The following is a 23143-nucleotide window of genomic DNA, read 5'->3' as shown; positions in this document are numbered from 1 at the left end:
CCAAAAACCTAAAAGAAATGAAAATGTAGGTTAAATTGGGTTAGGCTCTCTCACCATGAATCCACTTTTATTTCCTACAAAGAGGGAGGTATACTGATTAGAACTGCTCCAAAGATTTTCCCCAAAATTATAAAAATAAATTTTTTTTAATTTTTGACTCTCATATCAACCTTAGTAAATTCCTCCTTAAATTTATTATGCCTGTAATAAGAAAATTACATATCAAATGGTTCACTGGATTTTCTTCTTTGAATTTTTCAAGGTATCCGCATATAAAATCTTCAGCTGGTAGATGGTGACTTCTGAAGAACAAAAGCCTTTGACAGCAGAAAAATTTTCTGAGTGGCTTCTAGACAGCAGTATTTGTTGAGTCTCTTGACATCCTAAACATTGTTTGTTACTCTTCTCCTGAAAAGAAACTGAATTTGTCTGGTTCGCCTGTGTTATTCTACTGAGTACTGATAAACTTCGAATTTTTAAAAATTGTCTTCAGTTGGGAGAGAAAGGAGCTTTATATTTCTAAGAGATATATTTGATAGCTTCTTAAAGCAACACACACAAAAGGAAAAACCTTTGCAAACTTTTGCACCTTCTACCCTGTGCCTGTAAATCTCATTAGTATTTTCAATTTGCACTTAATTTTTTTGTTGTTAGCATTTGGAAAACAATGCTTTACATATTCTTCAGTGTTCTGATTTCTCATTACCCCTTTCCTCTTGGGCTTTTGAACTGTATTTGATGTTTCTTTGGGTTCATGTTTATAAGGCAAACATAAAATATCGTACATTGGGCACATGTCTCCTCTTGAGCTGCTAACAATAGATAACCTGGACAGACAAGGAAGCACTGCGCCCCTTTTCAGGCTGAACTCTTCTTTGCCAGAGGTTAGGACGTCAGCACAGGCCTACTGAGACTTGACTCGAGTCAGAAGAGCAAAACGCAGACTCTGCGTCTTGCATAGCAAGTTCCAAGAATAACAAAATCTAATTCTTAGAATACTCATATGGCTTGAACTCTGCTGGTTTACTGCATTAAGCTGGGCTTTCCAGCCTCTCTCTGTAAAACCTGAGCAGCAGTTGTTTGCTTAGAGCCATTGCCACATTAGTCTTGCACTGTACAGCATGTAGCTTAATGGAAGTTGGGTTTACCAAAAACACAAACTTCTGCTTAAAAATAAAGAAAAAGATCTTTTAAAAAATTTAAAAATCTGCTTTTCCTCCACAGCAATTTAAGAACTAGTGTCTGATATCCCACAACTTGGAATGGTTTCTCATACCTCTCTGAACGGTTTATGAATACAGCACCAGTGTCATTGATGAAATTAAATATTTATCAAATCCCATCTTTATTTCCTGATAGTGAATGCAGGAAAAAATATCAGGTACACATCATAAAACTGATTTGCAATTCCTTGTTTTCAGAGAGCACAGCCTTCCTCAGCATCTGTTTAAACTATTTATTAGGATTTAGCAACTTCACTAAAAATAAGTAATATCACCAATACTGTCTAATGGGGTGGGAGGCAAGCAACAATAACAATACTGCTTATAATGGGCATCTAGTTTTGTTAATACGATCTAAAAGTTGTCTTCAAAAATCATGCATATACCTCTGAGATTTCAAACTGCATCCACTTCAAATGCTATGTCTCCATCCCATCAGAGATGCAGGCATTATTAGTCTAAATCTGGGAAATATAAGCCAGGATTATGGTGACTAAACAGACCTTTTCAAGGCACTAACAAGAAAATAAACTTTTCCTGAGGGATTTCAACTATGTGTAGGTAGTACAAAGTGGTTTTGTTAAAAAAAAAAAAAAAAAAAGTGAAACCTTTGACATTGACAGATGTGTTTGCAAGGATATGGCTGCAGTATTACTCATTTACATGCATACATATAAGTATTTTAAAATTACATACCAAAATCCAGACATTTAGGAAATACCTGTTAAAGTAAACATATTAGTTAAGGTACTCAGAATATGCCTTTTTGTTTATTAGAAACGTGTTCAACACCTGGGTGTTTGCTAGTAATTAATGATGAGTTGAGTAAGCTACAGGATCTAAATCAGTCCTTTTTACCCATCTAATTTGGAGTAAATAACTGCAAATATTTGCTTAGAGGTAAATAACAATTTTTTATTACCAAAAAGGGTTTTGCACATTGTGTGGCAATATTGTGTCTCTTTAGAAAATGGACTTCTCTAAAAGCAAATGAAAATAGGTTCCTCAGGTGACCAAAACTGAAAACCACTATTTTCCATGTTTCATTAATCAAGATATAAGATGCAATTAAAGAAAAATATTTTACATTAAAATCTTGGCTTTGTATGTTTTTTTAGAAGAAAAACACCTGGGGATGGAAATTACAGTGATTTCTGGTTTTAGTTCTCAAGCCATTAAGCCATGCAATAGGTATGAAAATGGAATTGCAAAACACATTTATGTCCAGAAAAGATCCTCTATTCCATACTGTATTAGAAAAACACATTGACATTTTTCATATCATATTCCTTTATCATAAATTTTGCGATATATTAAAAAAGAAAACTCATAAAATACTTCAATTCCAATACAACACACTGTCTTCACTTACTTAGGCTAATATAAGCAAGTATTTTCCATTTCTTATCAATACCTTATCATTTACTAGAGACTGTAATGCCTTACTGGCAATAAGTGCCAATAACAACTTATTTAGAGATTATAAACTGGGCCAAATAAGGAACAAGGAGAGGAAGCATCACCTACCTAAGGATCAAAAGCTCTGAGGTTCAACTTCAAATGAAAGGTTTCTCTTCTAGACCTGAACGCACTCGGCTTTTTCAGAAGAGACACTATTATTCAGGGTCCTGAGGAAATAGATGGCACACTCAAATTAGGATTATCTGAGGAGGGTTCTATAAAAGGTTTCTGTGGAGTTTTTTGTTTGTTTTTTGTTTTTTAAACAAAAATGTGAGCAGGATGTATGGAAACCACAAGTCCAGCCAGGACTAAATGAAGCCAGGCTCCCACTTCACCCTTCACCCTGAAGGGATGAGAGGAGGAAGCACTTAGTAGAACGCACAGATGGAGAAGGCTTGTGGGAAAGAGGGCCACCTCCCTAGAGCTGAGACCTTCGGTGGAGGCCAGCCTGAGGCAACCTGCAAGGGAACCTGGGGAATAAACACCATCATCACCTACTCTCTCCCCAACCCCAGCTCTTATCTGCCCTCCTGGGAGGTCAACCAAAAGCCAGAGGCCAGGGAAGTCTCATGATGTGGCCCTCCAACAAGCCAGCCCCTGGGCACGCAGCAAGGGAGAGAAAGGTGGAAAGCGGATCCTCCGGGCCCTTCTGGCTCAATCACTGCCCCAGGGGTTCATGGTTCAGTAGTCACTACTGTTCAGAGTCTTCCCAGGAGACTGACACAACAGCTTATGAATGACAAGCACATGGGGAGCAGGGTGTGGGGACCAGGGGTTTGGAGACCACAGGGCTTAAGTATAAAATATAAAATAGAAGAATAAGGTACTTCACTTCTCCATAGTAGGGAACCCACCACTTGGGTTTACATCTGGGGGTAACACCTATAATGGAACACGTGGTGGCAATAACCCCCTGATGAAAAAGTTAACAGCCAGTCTTCATAAGAAGGAACGAATGAATAAGGAGTTGAAGGAGCAGGAAATATCTTCACTGGGTGCCAAGACAACCATCTCTATTTTTAAAATATTCACATTCAATAAAATTTTGGAGATTACACATCACAGGAACCAACAAGGAACGGATTGTTACAGCAGTTCAAGCTTTTCATTTTGTAGCCACACTCTGATTTTATCAAAATTCTTATCCATCCAACGTATGTTTTCCTCAATGGTTTCAATTGTTTGCTGGACACAACGGAGCTGAGACCCATTTTCCTTCAAAGAGCTGAAGAATTCTTTTACCTTGTGAGGAAAAATTGGTTTTTTAAAATTTTGTTTTATTAAGTTACACAAAGTTCAGGCTAGTTAAAAGAAAACTGAAGCCAAATTTCCAGCATTTTTCAAAATTCTACATAGAGAACAGGGCCAGGTGTCTGGATACGATTATGTACATAAACTTAAGCTCTATGAAATGAGCTCATGCCTCACGATGTCAAGTTTTGTGTTTTTTCTCTGCAGCTTTTTTATTTATTCACAGTTGCCAGATTCTAAAAGACTTCACTGTTTACCATTTCATAATTAAGTTTTAATCGCATGTATCTAATGTGTATTCTGTTATAGACACACAGATGCAAACTTAACTTTTTTAAACATAGCTGAAAAAGCAGAATGTGCAGAGTATCTTCTCTGCCAAGCAAAACAGTTTCAGCCACATACGTGCAGTCTTCCTCCATGGGCCTGGCCTTGTCTGTTATGATAGAAACACTGGGGAATGGGGTTCTTAGCAAGTTATGGTGGTAATACCCCAAACCTTGCCAATTTTTTTTATCCTAATCCACAATTGATGTATTGTTCCTTCAAGATAAAATCCACCCAAAGTTCCCCGTGGTTTTAAAGAGATAAGAATCGCTTGACTATCTCCTCAAAAATATCTTTGCTATTGTTTCACCGATGGGTACTTTATCCCCTTTAAGCTCACATGAGGAATAGGTTGGCTTTGCAACAGCATTGACCATTGTGCTACTCTGTCTCACCTTCAAGTGTTCTTAAACTTTTCCCATACACTTCACGTTAATCCATCAATTTTTTGATTTCGTAGACAGGAAGAAAGTCTAAGCCAAGATACATTATTTATTCAGCATGGATTCCAGACAGTTAATTCCTTAAAAATCCATGTCATAACATCGTAAGTTTGGGAAAAGGAGGGGGGTAAGAATAGGCTTTTTGAAAGATCAAATTCCAATTTTAAATGATTCGGGGTTGTTTTAAAATTAAATCTCAGTAGAACTTTTCTGGGAGCTGAAGGCATGCCCTCCTACTAGAGCAACCTAGAAAACACTTAACCCGCTTCACTGTCCCGCCTTAAACTGTAGCACAATCTACTGTTTTGTCTCTCAGAACTCAAGATTAATTAATAGGCAGTTTAAGAAGTAACTCTGGGCAATATCCTGTGATAAACCGTAATGGAAAACAATATGAAAAAGAATATGTGTATGGGTGAGTCACTTTGCCTATAGAGCAGAAATTAACACAACATTGTAAATCAACTATACTTCAAAAAAAAAAATCACTCTGGGCACTCTTCAGTCAAACCACATCGATATTTTTACAAATTGGTCCAATTAATTAATCCTGAAGAAGCCTACCATGATAGTACTGAAAAACAAGCCTGCAAGAGCTCTAACAAAGCCAGCTGTTAACCCCTGCCTGCCCTTCTACTTCTCCTGACCCCAATTTATCACTCCTATCTTCATCTGCCTTGGGAAATTCAGCATCTCAACTGAGTACGTATTTGATTCAAACCTGCCTCCTTGAGAATATTTTCTGTGCATATGGGTAGAAAACCAGATTTATGCTACTAGTTGGTGAGTAAATGATTAACTTCTCTGGGACTAGGATTCCTCCTTTGTGACACTGCAGAGCGTTGGTGAGGATGTCGTCGTGTAATGTGGGTGAAGGGCAGAACCTAAAGCCCAGCAAGTACCAGGGACTCCCCCTCACCCATTTCTTCATGAATCTCTACTCTGGTACTTATTCATTTCTCCGGCTTGATTACTGTGCGAGACACTGAGGATGAGGCAATGAATCAGGCAAGCACCCTACCCTCACGAAGCTTACAGTCTGCCTGGGGAGACAAGCAATGAACTCTGCTGACTCTATACTGCTGAGGAGAAGATAAACCGGGGCTATGATAGCAACCGGGGAGGGGGTGGCCTGCTTTCGACAGAGTGGTCTGGGAAGGTGACATCTGAGCTGGGGCCTCGAAAGAAGAAAATGAACCCTTCCGGTCTAGAGTTGGGGAAAGAGCAAGCCAGGCAGAAGAAGAAAGCGCAGAGGCCTCGCGCAGGAGAAACACCTGGTGGCCCAGGAGCAGGCTGAGGGGCTGGAGTGGGCGAGACAGTGAACACAGGAGCATGTGAGAAAGGGCTGGAGAGGCGGGCAGGAGCCAGGTAAGGACCTTCTCATTCACATGGGAAGGAGAGGTTTGCAACTTCAAGAGTGACAGGCAGGGTTTCAAGACAGGGTCAGTCGTGGGTTGTTTTTCCGTTTTAAAGGTGGGAGATGGTGTGGTATTGGCAAAGTGGCAGGAGGGAGGCCAGTTAGGAAGGAGGCTGTCACCATAGGCCACACAAGAGGTGAGAAAGGCTTGGCCAGGGTAAGAGCAGAGAAGTGCACAGATGGGGTGCAGATGCCGGAAGCAGAGCCAACAGGACTTGGGATGAACTCGATGTGAGGGGAAGGAAGGGCTCAGGATGACTCCTGCATTGTAAATGTCAGTAGGACACTCTACATTCGGACAACATCTCGGGCTCTTTCATTTACATGTCCTGCCACAGGGTTTCTGCACCTGAGGTTTCCTCTGCACACAGCACTCTCCGCCTAGATATCAGCATTTCCTTCAACATCTCCTCAAAGGTCCGCGAGTCATCCCACAGGACACAGCACCATTCCCTTACCCAGTCACTCGCTCTCCTTCCCTTGCCTTATTCATCTTCAGAGCATGTAACTACCTGACATGAGTTGATCTGTCTGTAATCGTCTGGTTCCCCCAGTAAAATTTAAGCTCTACGAGGGCAGGGGCTTTGTCTATCCTGTTCATCATTGTAGCCCTGGAACCTAAAACCACACCTGTTGTAGAGTAAGAATGTAATATGTCTTGAATGAATTCATGAGAAAATTAATGAAAGAACAAGATAATGAATGAAATGTTTTGTTGCTACAGACCTGGTCTATCTGGTCCCAGCCCATAGATGGCTCTGCTGTCATCACACAGAATATCTCTGCTGTAGACTTCACTAGAATTCAAGCTTGAATTATTAGGTGCAAGTTAATTTTACAAACCTGGGTGAGGCTACTGAAAAATTGGAGAAAAGGGTTGTGACATTTCTTTCCCATTTTCAAAGCACTCTCCATCGAGCTAGATCATGGTGTAACCAGACTACACAATGGAACCACTCCTAAAAAAGTTAATATTAGGCTCTCAGCTTTTATCTAATTGCACCATTTTTAAAACCATGTAAAATCTGTTCTACAGCTTTACTATAGAGAATATTATTATAGAAAAGCCACCGCAACAAAATGACCCATACAGCAAACTCCTCAAAAGTTTAAGACTGAGAGAAAAGTCTGCTTTTGTGGAAAACTTGTATGTTCCATGGTTCTCTCTTACCTGACAATAACGCATACTGTTTTCTCATCTTTCTTTGGCTGCTAGGAAGCTATGATAAACTTAGGGTACAACTGCAATAAATTATCCTCAGCATAAATCCCTCATACAATTTCCTTTCTGAACATTATGCAGTTTTTTGTTCTTTATTTTAGCATTATTTTATATATGGACCTTAAAAGTTGCCTAGAATTCTTTCTGAAAGTAGATGGCTCATAAGTAAGTAATAGGAAATCATGAGCTCAAATAGTGGAGAGCCTAGCTTCCAGACCTGCCTCTTTCAAAATAACTAGAGGATCACTTCAGTCACTTAAACCTCCAATAATCACTTGTAACATCCTAAACAGGGATTAAATGTCTAAAGTAATTTTTAAGCCCTAAAATTTTTAATGGCAGAGCTAAGACTTCTAAATGTGTTTGGGAAGAGGCACAGTTTTCAATGGTTTATTTGTAACTGATTTTTGCTCATGTCAAAAACACCACACTAAACAAAACACCCATCCAAAAAGAACGTTTACCAAGTGACAAAATCCATTTCTAATTCATCAGGCCCTTAAAGTATTTTGCCTACCTCATATTTATTAGATAATTTATTAGATAATTGTCACTGAAGTTCAAAAAGAAAGCTTTTTATTTATTTATTTTTTACCTCTTCAAGCCGTGCTCTTGTCGAGAACTGATTTGTTGTTCCCATTACCATGTAGGCTATGGAACTTGAGCCAAGTTCAAACCTAGAAATAGAAATTGTCAAAATGTATTGTGAAGTATTTGTTCATTCGACATGTGTTTTTAAGTGCCTCGTATATGTGATAGCAATTAACTAAAAACTGGTTAGGTGTGAAAAAGATAAGACGTGATCCTTTGCTCCAATGGGCTAAGATCTAGTTGTAAAAAATCAACACACCAGCCGCTGAATAAAAGATTAAGTACCCAAAAGAAAATGACAGAAGCAGTAGGTGCTACAAGAGTTTGGGCAGATACAACAAGTGGAAGTACTAAACAGAAGACTTGCCTGAACTGTGCAGGCGGCTTCTGGTAGGTCACGGGGTGCGGGAAGAGATTATTCCAGATGGAATGAAACACTTGACCATCCAGATCCATTAGTTAGCACTGAATTAGAGTGTCATATTTTCTAAGGGTATTTTAAGCACCTCTACTTCCTTTCTTCAGTCAAAAGAATCCCTTTAGATAATCACTGTTATTTTACAAACGTAGCTAAAACAGCCAGGTTTAGGAATTTTTGCCAGTCACAACACAATTTTGGGCACTACTTACTTTTGTACAAGTTTATTCCAATTTTCCCTCAGAAACTGCCAGGCCAGTGGATATCCCACTGGGTTTCTGCCGATAGTTCTAAGAATATCTGGAAACTCTTGAGTTTTTATTGTATCTCCCTTAAAACTTTGATCTAGTAGCCTAGAATGATTAAGACAAGAAGTGTTAGCAACGAAGAGGCCCTGAAAAAGTTCCAAACAACTTTAATAAAATAATTTGGGAAAGAAAAAAGCTGATCTGCCAATAATAAAGACACAAAAGATAAATAGGTTACCAGAGCCCTGAGAAACTCCCTATAGCTACATAATAATAAAAAGTAACATTTGTACAGTGTTTACAACACCGATTCTCATATATTCTCTCATTTGCTCACAAATGTAGCTAAGATAGGTATATCCGGTGTAAATTTCCAAATGTGTTATTTTAAAGATATACGCAAATACATACTCCTTTAAATATTTTTCCTGACACCCGCTGCTCTCTAATTATTTACCGTACACATTAGATGTGTGCCCTCTTGCATAAATGTTCCCAGCAGGAAATGCAGTTCCTGGCCAAGAGGACAAAAACAGATGCCAGAAGGATCTGATCTAATTTAATTCCTCTTGGCTACCTGAACATGAATGAATTACTTACCACTGAAGCTTTTCTTTATTGTGGGTAATACAGAGAGCAAATTCAATTTGCTGTTTCTCAGTACTGGACAATGACGATTGATATTTACTATAAAGAAAATCCCATCCTTCTGGGTTCTGGGCCCCTACAGCAAACACTGCCAAGGTCACATCGCTGGGCAGCCTGTGGAAAAGAACACACCCGCGGAGAGGCTGAGATGACGGAAGTGTGTTTGCATGCACGAGAGAGGCAGATTATGAAAGGATAAACTGGACCCACAATCAGAGAAGCATGCCTGGAAATATAAACAAAAATAACTTCTTTCCTTCAGTAACACTTTAGGAAAGAAGCAAGAGAAAGAAACTGAAAGTAGGTTTTAAGTAGCCTTCTCAAAAATACATTGTGAAATGCCACTTCTATAAATACCTACATTTCTAACATACTTTAAGGATGCTGAGTGACTCAATAGGTGGTCACTTTTCAAGTCAAAAGAAGGAAATTCAAACTAGACTTAAAATGCAGTCCATGAACAAAAGTCAGGAATCCAATAGGACCACCTGTTTGTAAGCACTTTTATGAATAGAAGCACGTATATTGTTGGCTTAGTATTTCCTGGATAGGACTTAAGACCCAAGTCTAAAAGGACTGAATCCCTGCCGCCCGCCTCCCCATTAACCAAACCCCCGGCCTCCTGTCAGGAACTTAAAACAGAAAGTTGAGCAATGCATAGATAAGTCTAAAAACAAAAAATTATTTTCCCAAAAAGGACAACAGGGGAGACTTGTTATACTTGTTTTTTCTCCCAACATTTAGCAATGATGGTGGAAAAATAAAAGATACCCCTTATCTGAACAAACCGGTTGTTCGATAAAAACAGACCTCAAATTCCCATTGGCTTCCTGCCACTGTCTGAAATAGCCTTCTGCCTTCTGCACACAGGGCTGGTACTTGCGCACACAGGCCAGGAGAAGCAGCTGACTCCGCAGCATTCGCTCTGAGATGGAGCCCTCATCCGTCCAAGTCTGCTTATCAATGAGGTCCCTCAGCAGCCCGATGAGAAAGGCCTGTGGGAAAGCCACACATGTCACCAGTCCCGTCCCAAGTCATCTCATGGTTTATATAATCCAATACACCCTCAGGTGATGGGGGTTATTTTTTAAAGCTTAGTCCAATTCATATTTCCAAAACCATGCAGTTGTTTATATAATTATAAAAGGGGTCAAAAGCAAGAAATGATGAACGATTTCAGTATTTGTGTAACAATCTTTTATAAACATATCCTTATCTACTTAAAATCAAGATGAACTGCCACTTTCAAAGCAAACTAACAGAGACAGTTGATATGACTAAATTTTGAGAGCAAATTATACAAGACGTCATTACATTTTGCCAAAAGGAGCAATTTTGTGCCTCTTGCTTAAGTACCTGAGTCTCAGAAAATCTTAATAGCAACTACCACAGTACAGAAGAAAAGTGACATAAACAATTAGCCTAATGAGGGAATGGCAAATCTGTGAAACTTAAGAACAGAATCTAACAGTGCCATGCCTATTTTTAGTGCCAAAATAAAACCAAAGTCTTCATTGGTCAACCCAAATACTGAGGTCATTGTGATTTTCTTTAAAATATATCAAGATATATATAAGATACATATATTATATTATATATATATAATATACACCATGATAAGAACTCTTTTCCACACCTACACCAAAGCAAACCAGTTATCTAAAAACTATTCAACTTATTTCAGGCTTTTACCTTGAACTGAGTTTCCACTTCATTCATATCTCTTTTCTCCATTAACTTATACATAGGTATCAGTTCATTCAAACCTTGGAACACTGGCATGATTTCAGTTTCACGTTTCAAGTACAAGGTTAAATCCAAGGCTTTTTCAATGGATAGCTTTCCAATGCTGGTCAAGAGACACCAGGGTTAGCAGTTTAAAAGAAGATCCAGGAAATCAACTATTTGTTTCAAAAGTTATTTGAACAACCTTCCAGCAAAACATTCAATCGGATATAAACGCTCCTTTATACTAACATCTTTCCTGTCACATACATCACAACATGTGGCATGTTTACACTGTGAAGGAACTTTCTCAAATAATAGAGCTAGGGTTAACTAGCTCTATGAGTTGTGGTTAAGATGCGAAGGGAACAGGTCAGCATCTATCCCTCTGTGAAACGTCGGACTGTGCTGAACTTGCAGAGTAAAATGGAAAATTTGATCAAAGATCCTTCAGGAAGCCTCACCTGAGACTGCCACTCAGTCACAAGTATGAGTCCCTGGAGTCAACACATCCTTGTCTCCATTTCAAAAAGAAACTGAATATAGATATCAATTCTTCATTACAGAGGGTTGGTGTTAAACATCTTAGTGGTAGGGTGCACGCTCATGTAAATAAACACAAAATCCCCTATGATGTCATCAGTAATGCGCTATGGAAGGGAATATTTAGGCAGGGCAGAAACGGCTAGATAATCAACCCCTATCTTTATTCCCCACTGCTCTCTGTCACCTCAAGAGGCCCAGGAAAGGAAGTCCACAACATTTAGAGCAGAGACACGTGGGGCTGAGAATTACAGTATTCCCTCCCACTTGGGTGATTCCCCTTAGACTTCAGTTCTACCTAAATATTGAAGAAGGTTGAGTTTTAGGCTTGGGGAACATTTCCTGAAAAGCCAATGTTATGGGGCAAAAAAAAAAGAGTGAACACTATCCTCACCCACTCAAAGGTCATCTGGTTGGGCCACATTGTATGAGCCATAAAGATGCTATGCAGTCCAGCTATCCAGTTTGGGTGGGGTGGGAGTGGGGCGTGTGGAGATCTCTCCTTTAGTCTGAGAGATGTAATGCCGACAACTTGGGCCTGGGCCACTTGGTCTTCTAAGAAGCCTTCAGGATTGTCAGAGACCCAGCGGGGAGAAACCTGATCTGTTACAGCAGGGCCAGAAAAAGCCGCAGGACTAGGCTTTAGGGACCAGGCAAGGGGCTTCTCCAGGATGTTGGTCTCCTGGTTTTCTACACTTTTGTCTCAGTCTGATCCGAGTCATTAATGATAAAGATTAAAATACAGATTTCTTACTTTTGCCTTACTCAGCGGACGCAGATAAGAGGTTAAGACTAAAAGCAACCTTGAATTGTTAGAAGAACTTAGGAGAAAACACCCTTCAACTTCTTATTAGCAATCACTTTCATCTTTAGAAATCAAGGATTTGAATGGTAACAGCAGCTTTCAGAAACAAACCAAGACAGTGAAGAGCTTGTATTACCTGACAAGCTGAAAAGCATTGTTAATGAGACTGGCCCGATCACTACTGCTGATGGCCGTGTGTGTTCCTTTTAAAAGGCCAGTCAAAGAATCCCATCCATCATCCTCATAATGCACTATGTAATAGCCATTCATTCCAACATTAAATTTGATCCATTCCACCTCTTCTGGGAGGATGAGCACATCTAGAGCAAATAAAATAAATCATAGCTCCATTTTCTCTCTTGCCTGGAGAAAGCTTTTCTGATCAGAGACTGGACAAGGAAATTAAAGGCGAGTTTAATACTGAACAATTTTAATACTGAAATGAGTTTCATATTGAACACATTCCTTTTAGAAACCAGAAAACAGCATCCCAATAGACAAAAGCCAATACTAGTTTTAGACACTAATTTTGTGAGATTTATAGACCTATGAGAAGAATGCCATGTTTCAGGCCATATGTATGATATAACCCAGCAATGTTGAAGTAAGGGGAAATTTTCCCAAGTATCTCTTCTCCTCAGCATTACATAACTCAACTGTTTTAATCCCTATCTGGCAAGATACTGTCCTTCCTTTTTGGCAACCAGACAGTATTTTCAAACCTATATTCTTCACTAGAAATTGGGTCACAGATCTGCTTAAGATAAAGGCTGATCTGATCCTTTTTGTTTTAACCAAGATAAATAGCAAAGAAAACTTATTATCTAAGTCCTACACATTTCCATAGTTCCTTCTTGAAGAAAGCTAGTTAGTTCCACAACAAATTACCTGTTCTTGTCTTCAGCAAAAATCGCTGGACTGAGTCTGAGTTGCTGGTAATGAATGTCAATGGGACATGCCACAGGTACCTACAAGAAAGGAGGATGGATTTGTTCATTTGCTGATTCACTGCAACAAGCAGTTCTTAAATCTCCTACCACGCTCCGGGCACTGGCTCATTTAAAGAAGGATGGTACCCAAAACTGCTACTGTAAAGAGCTCAAAACATCCCCAGCCCATTTTCCAGCTTTGTAGGAGTGGCCAGCTGGGGCACTATTCATTCTTCTTGGATTCCTTGAATAGAGCTAGGAATTTGGGCTCAAGTGAGCCCTGACAGCCTGCGCAGTGATTGCCTCAAGGGATCTCAGGGTGCCTAACTTTAAAAATGTGACCACTAGTAATGGCAGAAATTGATAGCATGTGCCTTCTAAATCATATACTCAGAAGAACACAGCATCGCTTCTGTGGAATTCCTGCGAAGGATGCATAAGCTGAACCTGATCGTGAAGAAACAGCAGAAGACCCAAATTAAAGGACATTCTCTAAAATAGCTAGCCTGTACTCTTCAAAAATATCAAGGTCAAGAAAGACAGACTGAGGAACTGTTTCAGAAAAAAAGAACTGAAGAGATGTGAACAGTAATACAATGTGATCCTATGTAAAATCCTGAACCAGGTTTCTTTCTTGTGCTATAAAGATATTATTAGGACCACTGAGGAAAGTTGAATAAGGTTGATACATTTGATAATAGTATTTATCAAGCTCACTTCATAATTTTGATAAAGGTACTGTGGTTACATAAATGAATTCTCTTGTTTTTTAGGAAATACGACACTGAAGTATTTCAGGGTAAAGAGGAAATCATGTCTCCAACTTACCCTCAAACATTTAAAAAATATATATATGCCATATATATATAGAAAGAAATAAAGATCATATTTTTTGGAACTGTTTGATATTTTAGGTTATATGGAGAGAGAGAAAACAAATGTGGTAAAGAGTTAACACATATCTGCACAAAGAATATATGGAATTCTTTGCTCTCTCCTTATATTTTCTCCATAGGTCTGAAATTATTTCAAAATAAAAAGTTTTGTAAATAGTGTCCATCCAGGGTCAGTCCAGTTGCAGTGTCTCATTTCCAGTGATGTCCTCTGTAGTGTTAAGCTGACAAACAGGTTCTGGGATCTAACTCAAGACTTCCAAAGAAGAGAATGGAGTCTCTTGTATTTCCCAGAAATCACCTAAATGTTTATGTCCTCAGCTCCAACCCAAATGCCAGGCACTATTGTAACTAAGTGGCAAATGCTTCTACTGGAGTTGATTTCAAGCCAGTAACTGGAAATTACCATCATATGTAACTACAAACCATGAGAATGTTAAAATAATTATACATCATCTTCATCCTTTTGAATAGATGGTGGTGTATAAGTCAAATTCCTAGGATATATAGATTTGATTAAAATATTTTAGCAACAAAGTTAAGGGCACTACTTCAAAAATAAGGGTTCACCCTACAAGACAGATGTTACCTAGGCAACAAAATGAGTTTCTCTCTGTGAACGTTACCCAGTTTCTGCGGCGTCGTCCGGGCCTTTCACATAGTGCTCTTGCTTCATGTGTACATTCCTCCCTCTCACGGTGATGGTTATCAGGGGAAAGCCCTTCTGAAGCGTCCAGGTGTTCATCATGGTTTTCACATCAAGGCCTTCCTGTCGCCAGTGCTGGTTTATAAGAAAAAGGCAGATGCGTGACCCACTTGGACCCAACTCTAGGAAAAGAAAGAACCCAAGCTTGTGCTCACAGCGCTGCAACCAGTGAAGCTCTTCTGCGTCCCTTCCCCTGCTCCCTTCCCCCGCTGTCTCCAGCCACTGCATGCCCATTAAAGCACTGACTGTTTACTTTTCATTCTCTTCCTGTACACATAGATGTCTTGAGAACAGGTACCACACCTGGTTCTCCTGGGCAGACCTTAGCTTGGCACCAGGCACAAAGCAGGAGTGTGAATGAATGCAGGGGGAGAAGGGACAGAAAGTGGCCACGCGTTCAACACCTACATAACGATGCTGGCTCTCAGACAAGCAAGGTGGGGAAAACATGTCCCATCAAGAGCCTGTACTTCCCAAGCGATAACACCGACATGGCTCACACTTAACAGATGGCTGTGAACTCAAACGAGGATCTATTCTTTGATACTAAAAGTTTTCAAAAAATATTTAAGAGCTAATAAAAGGATAAAACGTACTACAGGACACATCTAGTAACTACTGAATAAAGCTGTCTCTAAAAGCAAAAAAGCCAAGAAAAGAAAAATCTGGTGGATAAAATCCTGTTGGATCTCCAGACTCACCCTCAGCTACCTATGAAAATACTCCACAAGGCCAGATAAACAGAGACTCAGACTGTTTTGTGATTCAGGTGTTATGAATTCTTTATAGTTTAGCAGTTAAAGACATGAGTTAGATCTAAATTCAAATCCCCACTCTACAATTTACTAATCATATGCCTTTGGATTTCCTATTCCCATCTGTAAAAATAGGGATAACAGTACTCGCTCATAGGCGTGTTGTGAAGAGTAAAGCAGATACTACACATAAGTGCCTCAAACGTGCCTGACACATAGTAAGCGCTCAAGAATGCTCACTGCCATCATGTTTTTTCACAAATGAAGAGCTACGGAAACGACTGACATGGCCTGATGGATACAGTCCTGACCTACCACAGAAACATGTCATAAATCCACTGCTTTACAGAGAGTGAAGCTGAAGAAATTAGTATCAGTGAGATGTGGTACCAAAGAAGGTTGGACAACTCCCTTGCGTAGATAGATTTAAGAAAAATCGTGGAAGTCTGTCAGTCTGGTATAGTTTAAACGCAGCCTTATCTATAGAGACACTGATATCATCAAGGATCTCGGAAAGTTCAGCACAGAGCTATCTATCCTTCAAACAAAACGGAGTCAAAGAATGTGCTTCGGGGGAACATGTACAGATGTAAAAACTTACTGAAGATGAAGATGAATGTTCACCTCTAGAACAAAATCCATCCATTTGTTGCGTGCCATCTGTAGGGCAAATCTAAAAACCAAAAATAAACACATCACTCAGTTCTGTAAAACACACTCACGATTCTTCTCAGAGGGATTAATGTGGTGCAGAGCAAAAACAAAACAAGATAATAGGCCTGTCAGTCCCAAACACAGAGATACACAAAAACATACTCACACTTGCCATACTATTCCAAAGGTCCTCGTTTTTTGTGTTTTTATAGCTATACTTCTGCAGATAATTTACAATACCACTTTTAAATGCATCGGCACCAAGATAATCCCTCAGCATATTCAGAACACAAGCTCCCTGAAAAGACAACGTAAATAACTGTTAGCTGTAGTTTGCCTCCATCTAATCTACCCTCACACTATTTTGGAGTCATTCTTTAAAATGCAGATACAGTAACCTTTTTAGTGTCTAGCAATTCATGGAACAATTAGAGAAAGTGGGTTAAACCTGGACCTGTTGAGGCAGGGGATCAACATGACTGTTTATGCTTTTAGTCCACTGGAACCGTTTTCTATCACTAACCAAGCCTCCCCAACATCTGCGACCTTCCATTATTCACAGGTGAGTGGACAACGTACAGACTAAAACTGAACTTGAACCACCACATGGCTCTCCTACTGCCGCTCTGGGGTGGGAGTGGGGAGGGGTAGAAGCAAAGGTGAGTAACCGGTGAGGAATCTTGGAGCCCAGGCAGGCTTGAGCAAAGAGAACTGGCAGGGCAAGAGTAACAATGAGAAAGGGAGCAAGAGAATTCCTAAATACTCTGCATTCCCCTGATAAGAGCTCTTCTCCCCTCCACTCCCATTCTTGTAGATCATGGGTCACAAACTCAAATGCCTCCAGTGGTCAGACAGGTGACAAACGAGGGAAGTAGTCCAAGGATAACAAAATGTTCTTTTACGTTGTTTCCCCCTGAACTTTGCATACAACTAACCACCAAGGACTCTTCCTTCCTTCTTCCATCCCTCTCTCTCAACAACCACCCTCTTTCAAGTCTTCTTTTCCTAAGAAATCATGATTCCCTCTTCCAAGAAAGCCCTTTCTACATTCTTTACTTCCTGAAAAGCCCCATTTCATCATTTTTCTTAATTAATTTTTATTGGAGTATGGTTGCTTTACAATGTTGTGTTAGCCTCCACTGCACAGCCCAATTCATCTTTAAGACATAACTCAAAATCTTCTTTTCCGGGAAAATTTCTTAGGTCCCCCCCTAGGCAGAGGTAGTCTCTCTCTGGTTCTAGGGGATCATAGAGTCACTAGATAGGCAAAGCCCAGGTCCCTGAATGTCTACATGGTGTGCATATTCCTGCCAACAGGACTGGTGTTTTTTTTGAGGTATAACTGACATATAACATTAGTTTCAGGTGTACAACATGAATCAATACTTGTGTATAGTGCAAAATGATCACCACAATACACCTTGCTAACATCCATCATTACACAGTCACAAATTTTTTTCTTGTGAGGAGGACTTTTAAGATCTACTTTTAGCAACTTCTGAATACACAATACAATATTATTGACTATAGTTGCCATGCTGTACATTATATCCCTATAATATATTTTATAACCTGGAAGTTTGTACCTTTTGACCTCCTTCATCCATTTCACCTACCGCCGCCCCTCGCCCCTGGCAACCACCAATCTATGAGCTCATTTTTTGTGTGTTTGTTTTTACACTTAACATATAAGTGAGATCATACAGGATTTGTCTTTCTGACTTATTTCACTTAGCATAATGCCCTCAAGATCCATCCATGTTGTCACAAGTGCCAAGATTTCCTTTTTTATGGCTAAATATTGCACTGTGGAATGGTCACTTATGGAAACAATTATCTTGGCTGTTGTAAATAACACTGCCTGGAACGTGGGAGTGCACATAACTCTTTAAGCTAGTGTTTTTTGTTTTCTTTGAATAAATACCCAAAAGTAGAATTGCTGGATATGATAGCTTTATTTTTTAATATTTTGTTTTCCACAGTGGCTGGACCAATTTACATTCCCACCACAGTGCACGAGGGTTCCCTTTTCTCCACATCCTTGCCAACACTTGCTATTTGTCTTTATGAGATGAGCCATTCTGACCAGCGTGAGGTGATGTCTCATTGTGTTTTTTGTTCTGTTTTTTTTTTTTTTTTGCGGTACGCGGGCCTCTCACTGTTGTGGCCTCTCCCGCTGCGGAGCAGAGGCTCCGGACGCACAGGCTCAGTGGCCATGGCTCACGGGCCCAGCCGCTCCACGGCATGTGGGATCCTCCCGGACCGGGTCACGAACCCGTGTCCCCTGCATCGGCAGGCAGACTCTCAACCACTGCACCACCAGGGAAGCCCTCTCATTGTGTTTTGATTTGCATTTCCCCAATGATTAGTGATGTTGAGCACCTTATCATGTACCTACTGGCCATCTGTTTGTCTTTGGAAAAGTTTCTATTCAGTTCCTCTGCTCCTTTTAAAATCAGATTGTTTTCTTTAGTCATTGAGTTGTATGAGTTCTTTATATATTTTGGATATTACCCCTTGTCAGACATATGGTTTGCAAGTATTTTCTCCCATCCAGTAGGCTGCCTTTTCATTTTGTTGTTTTTCTGTGCAGACAGCTTTTAATTTGATGTAGTCCCACTTGGTTTTTGCTTTTGTTGCTTATGCTCTTATACTTTTGGTGTCATATACCATAAAAATCACTGCTAAGACCCATGTCAAGAAGCTTTTTCTCTCAGTTTTTATGAGTATTATGGTTTACAGTCTTAACATTTAAGTCTTTAATCCATTTCAAGTTAGTTTTCGTGAATGGTGTAAGATAGTGGTACAGTTTCATTATTTTACATGTGGTGTTGGGAGAACTAAATGATCATTTTTTTAAGAGACTCTCCATTCCCCATTGTATATTCTCAGGTCCTTTGTCATAAATTAACCATATATGCATGGGTTGATTTCTGGGCTCTATTCTGTTCCATTGATCTATGTGTGTGTTTATATGTCTGTTTTATGTCTGCTTTTATCTCCTCTGCACTATTGATGGAAACATGCAAACAAGATATACTTTTCCATTTGCTACACATAAAACAGACAAGCATAATGATAAATGACACATTCTCTGCCAAGCATAATGATAAATGACACATTCTCTGCCTTGGTGAGGATAACAGAAACGGTAGGGAATGGAAGGGAAAGTGGAAAAGCAGAACTCTGATCTCATAAAGGAGCCATGACTTAGCTCCAGTCTATGCTGCTAAGGGAAGTACAGGCCTGGTATGACCAGAATCCTTTTTCCCTCCAATCGAAGCCAGAAATCTGGATTTTTATTTAAAATCTCCCAATTATTATATGTTGGCAACAATTTCCAATTCTTTTATTAAACACATTGTGCAGGACAACTGTTTCTGAAGGCACCAAAAGCTATACAAGGGCAGGGGCTTTGGCCTGGTACACAGTTGATGCTCGATCAAGACCTATTTATTGAAGGATAAATAAAAAGCTTTTGTAGGCCATGAATATTCACCTTAAGAGAGTAAACAAACTGACCACAATATAATCTTTAGGATTTTAAGCTAAACTTCAAGTTAGGCCTAAAAGAGTTAACTCTGGGCAGCATGGGTGAGAAGAGAAGGAATTCAATCTGGGCTAGTCCTTATGAAGGGAAAGTCACCCCAAAACACTATCTATAACCTCTCCACCCCACATTTTTAAGTGTAGGGTCCAAACTGTACCCTTATAATCCAATTTTACCTTTTCATAAGAAACTTCATCAAATATCTCCCGAATCTGAGCAGGATTCTCCACAGGTGTGGACACAGGGTGTGAGGAGTTTAATGCATCTACCTCCATAGCATTAAAACACTTATCAAAGAAATAATCTTCCTATTGAGACAGAAAAAAAGACAACATCACCAATGATTTACATTTACTTGAAAAAAATACGAAATGAGGATGGTCTGACCTGGGATAATAGGTTTACACTCTCAATTTCTAATCTAACCTTTTCCATATTTATAGAATTTACAAAATTAAATAGAATTACTATCTTCTAAAGAACAGCCAAGAAACAGTGATCTTAGATCAACACTGAAATTTTTGTTTAAATACTTATCACCTTAGAATAAAGAAAATTTCCTATTAAAAAGAAAAACATTATGCCTACAGTCCAACAGTGCCAAAATCAGAAACTAAAATGTATAGTGATTTAAGTATCTCCAATCATCATCTATACTATTTTAAAGCAAAGAAATTTAGCTTTAAAACCATGTAGTGAAAGAAAAAGTAATGAAAAACAAATCCCAACTATAACCTGATTAGGGCATATTACCCAATAGAATAATATCCATACGTAATCATTTTTATTATTAAAGACTATGTGGAAACAGGAAAATATTTATGATGCACTCTAGTGTAATAATTATATGTACATTATAATTATAACTACATATAAGCTATGTGTATTGGAAGATGAAAATGGGATATGAATATGTACAAATGAAAATTATAATATGATAAAGGATTGTTTTTACATAAAGTTTCTTTTTAATTTTACTGCATTTGATTTTCACAAGTTAAACACATGATTTTTAAAGTCAACACGTAGAGGTTCCAAAGCATTAAGTCTGTGACCCATGAGTCTAGGTTCTTATACAATCAAATGTACAATGACCTTAAACATAACTCATTTCATTTGGCAAGCAGGACCCTATTGAAATAGCAATCTGTACCTAATACTTCTTCAGTGAGCAACCCGAAGGTTGGGGAAGTGATATGGAACAGACAGGTTGTCATTATTTCTATTTCTTTGATATTAAGGGAGGACAAAATTTAATACTAACTTCATAACAATCATAGATTTGGAAATAAGCAATTGAGTTTGGAAATAAACCTTTGCAATGTATCTTTAAAGTTCACTAGCATTTTGGAAACCTGATTCATATTTAAATTCCCAGGGAAGTTATCAATCTTTCTATGAATTCCATAATCTAACATCAGTAAGTATTTTCCAGCAACATTAAACAACACAACAGATTGATCTAAAATGTAAAAAAAAAGTAAGTAAATACAACTTACAACTTTCAGTTCTGGATGAGTCACACTGACAGACACAAACTCCATAAACTTGGCAAATCCCTCATTTAGCCAAAGATCATTCCACCATTCCATAGTGACGAGGTTCCCAAACCACTGAAAGGAAAACATTACTCAGGTTATTCACAGATTTCTATGGAAACTAGATTATCTACGTGGCCATAAACGTCAGACATTCAGAAGGAAATATATTTTATATGTGTAAGGTCAGTATATGAATGTTAACATATTTATAAAGCTAATATTTTTTTCAAAGTAAAAAGAAAAACTTCGCAATGGGTATTATAAAACATGGTACCTAATGCTTTAAAGAAATCATTTCTTCTTCTGGGAAAAAAGACATAGTAAAAATGAATTGGTAGAATTCATACAACAGTATGAATAGCCTATGTCCCAGAAAAGCAATATAGATATAGTTAACATTTTTTTGAAAGTGTGATTGAGCTTATATACCTGGTGGGCGAGTTCATGGGACACAGTCATCGTGATGCCAAGCTTACTTGATGCAGAAGACTTTTCAGCATCAAACAGTAGAGAAGATTCCCTGTATGTTGTCAGTCCCCAGTTTTCCATAGCACCAGACTGAAAGTCAGGAATAGCAGCAAGATCTTGGGAAGGAAACAAAAACATCTTACCAATCTCAAGCTACATGTTGCCCAAACACACCAACTTTCAGAGTGGATGGGCGTAGGGATCAAAGAAAAACTACGTGGCTCACGCAGAATCATGGATTATTCTAGACTGAAGAACCTTTCACAATAAAGAAAAAGGACTCAGTGACTCATACAGAGTTACTTTGCTGCTGCAAGACAAAGTCGGGCTTGGGTTTCAGACCTCCTGACTCCATTTCTAATTCTCTGACAAGGTGCTTGGGGACTAGACAATTTTAACAATTGTCTCAATAATCCACTCGACCTTGGATGCCCAAGACTCCCATACACCTAAAAACTCAAAACACACAGTAGTTTTAAGGGCTCATGTAAGAAAGAAAATGCAGATTTTCTCATGCTCTATCAATGAATTCATTCGAAAAATTCATTGAGTACTCTATGTTCCTACCAAATGTGTGCCAATCATGAAAAAAATACAGCCTCTGTCCTTTGCTATCTGCCCAATAATATAGTTGTGCTTGTCTTTAAAGTCAGAAGGCAAGGACTTCCCTGGTGGCGCAGTGGTTAAGAATCCACCTGCCAATGCAGGGGACACGGGTTCAAGCCCTGGTCTGGGAAGATCCCACGTGCCGTGGAGCAACTAAGCCCATGCACCACAACTACTGAGTCTGCGCTCTAGAGCCCGCGAGCCACAGCTACTGAAGCCCGCGAGCCACAGCTACTGAAGCCCGCACACCTAGAGCCCGTGCTCTGCAACGAGAAGCCACCGCAATGAGAAGCCTGCGCACCATAATGAGGAGTAGCCCCCGCTCACTGCAACTAGAGAAAGCCTGCACATAGCAACGAAGACCCAACACAGCCAAAAATAAATAAATAAATTTATTTTTAAAAAATTAATTTAAAGTCAGAAGGCAAAATTATCTCCATGACATGTGCCTCAGGAATCTGTCAGGTTTTAATGACTTGAGGGCCTGCCGAGCTGAGGGGGGAGATGCCAATTAGGAGGATATAATCTACTGCTGGGGTCAGTAAATGCCATACTTTGTAACGCCTGTGCCAAATCTATACCTTGTTTGGCTAAGGGATATGGAATGCTGAAATAATCCTCATAAAATTCTAGAAGAGTCACCGCGGCATCCAGTGCATAACCTGCCTGATTTATCTTGTCTGGGACAGCATACACGGAAACCTGAAGAGAAAGGTACA

At 39.2% G+C, this 23143-nt stretch overlaps 2 protein-coding genes across 15 annotated transcripts in view; one reads left to right on the top strand and one right to left on the bottom strand.

Moving 5' to 3' along the window:
- The window catches only part of CAST (calpastatin), a 125002-nt gene extending 123213 nt beyond the window's left edge, over positions 1 to 1789 (top strand). For all 11 annotated transcript variants that reach the window (XM_033400713.2, XM_049707070.1, XM_049707069.1 and 8 more), the window contains one exon: positions 263 to 1789. The gene's annotated coding sequence lies outside the window, so the exon portion shown is untranslated. The remainder of the gene's footprint in view (positions 1 to 262) is intronic.
- A 20-nt stretch (positions 1790 to 1809) lies between these two features.
- Positions 1810 to 23143, bottom strand: part of ERAP1 (endoplasmic reticulum aminopeptidase 1) — a 34616-nt gene continuing 13282 nt past the window's right edge. For all 4 annotated transcript variants that reach the window (XM_004263514.4, XM_049707066.1, XM_049707067.1 and 1 more), the window contains 15 exons: positions 23006 to 23126; positions 21780 to 21934; positions 21309 to 21422; positions 19986 to 20117; positions 16426 to 16557; positions 16207 to 16278; positions 14771 to 14925; positions 13211 to 13290; positions 12459 to 12642; positions 10942 to 11098; positions 10060 to 10244; positions 9202 to 9363; positions 8566 to 8706; positions 7940 to 8021; positions 1810 to 3926 (listed from right to left, as the gene is read on the bottom strand). In XM_004263514.4, coding sequence (XP_004263562.1) covers positions 3771 to 3926; positions 7940 to 8021; positions 8566 to 8706; positions 9202 to 9363; positions 10060 to 10244; positions 10942 to 11098; positions 12459 to 12642; positions 13211 to 13290; positions 14771 to 14925; positions 16207 to 16278; positions 16426 to 16557; positions 19986 to 20117; positions 21309 to 21422; positions 21780 to 21934; positions 23006 to 23126 — 2028 coding nt within the window. In that variant the 3' untranslated portion in view covers positions 1810 to 3770. The remainder of the gene's footprint in view (positions 3927 to 7939; positions 8022 to 8565; positions 8707 to 9201; positions 9364 to 10059; positions 10245 to 10941; positions 11099 to 12458; positions 12643 to 13210; positions 13291 to 14770; positions 14926 to 16206; positions 16279 to 16425; positions 16558 to 19985; positions 20118 to 21308; positions 21423 to 21779; positions 21935 to 23005; positions 23127 to 23143) is intronic.

Source organism: Orcinus orca, chromosome 3 (genome assembly GCF_937001465.1).
Source record: "Orcinus orca chromosome 3, mOrcOrc1.1, whole genome shotgun sequence".
Taxonomy (NCBI): domain Eukaryota; kingdom Metazoa; phylum Chordata; class Mammalia; order Artiodactyla; family Delphinidae; genus Orcinus; species Orcinus orca.
The sequence above is the reverse complement of the archived record's forward strand: the minus strand, read 5'-3'. Positions and strand labels throughout refer to the sequence as shown.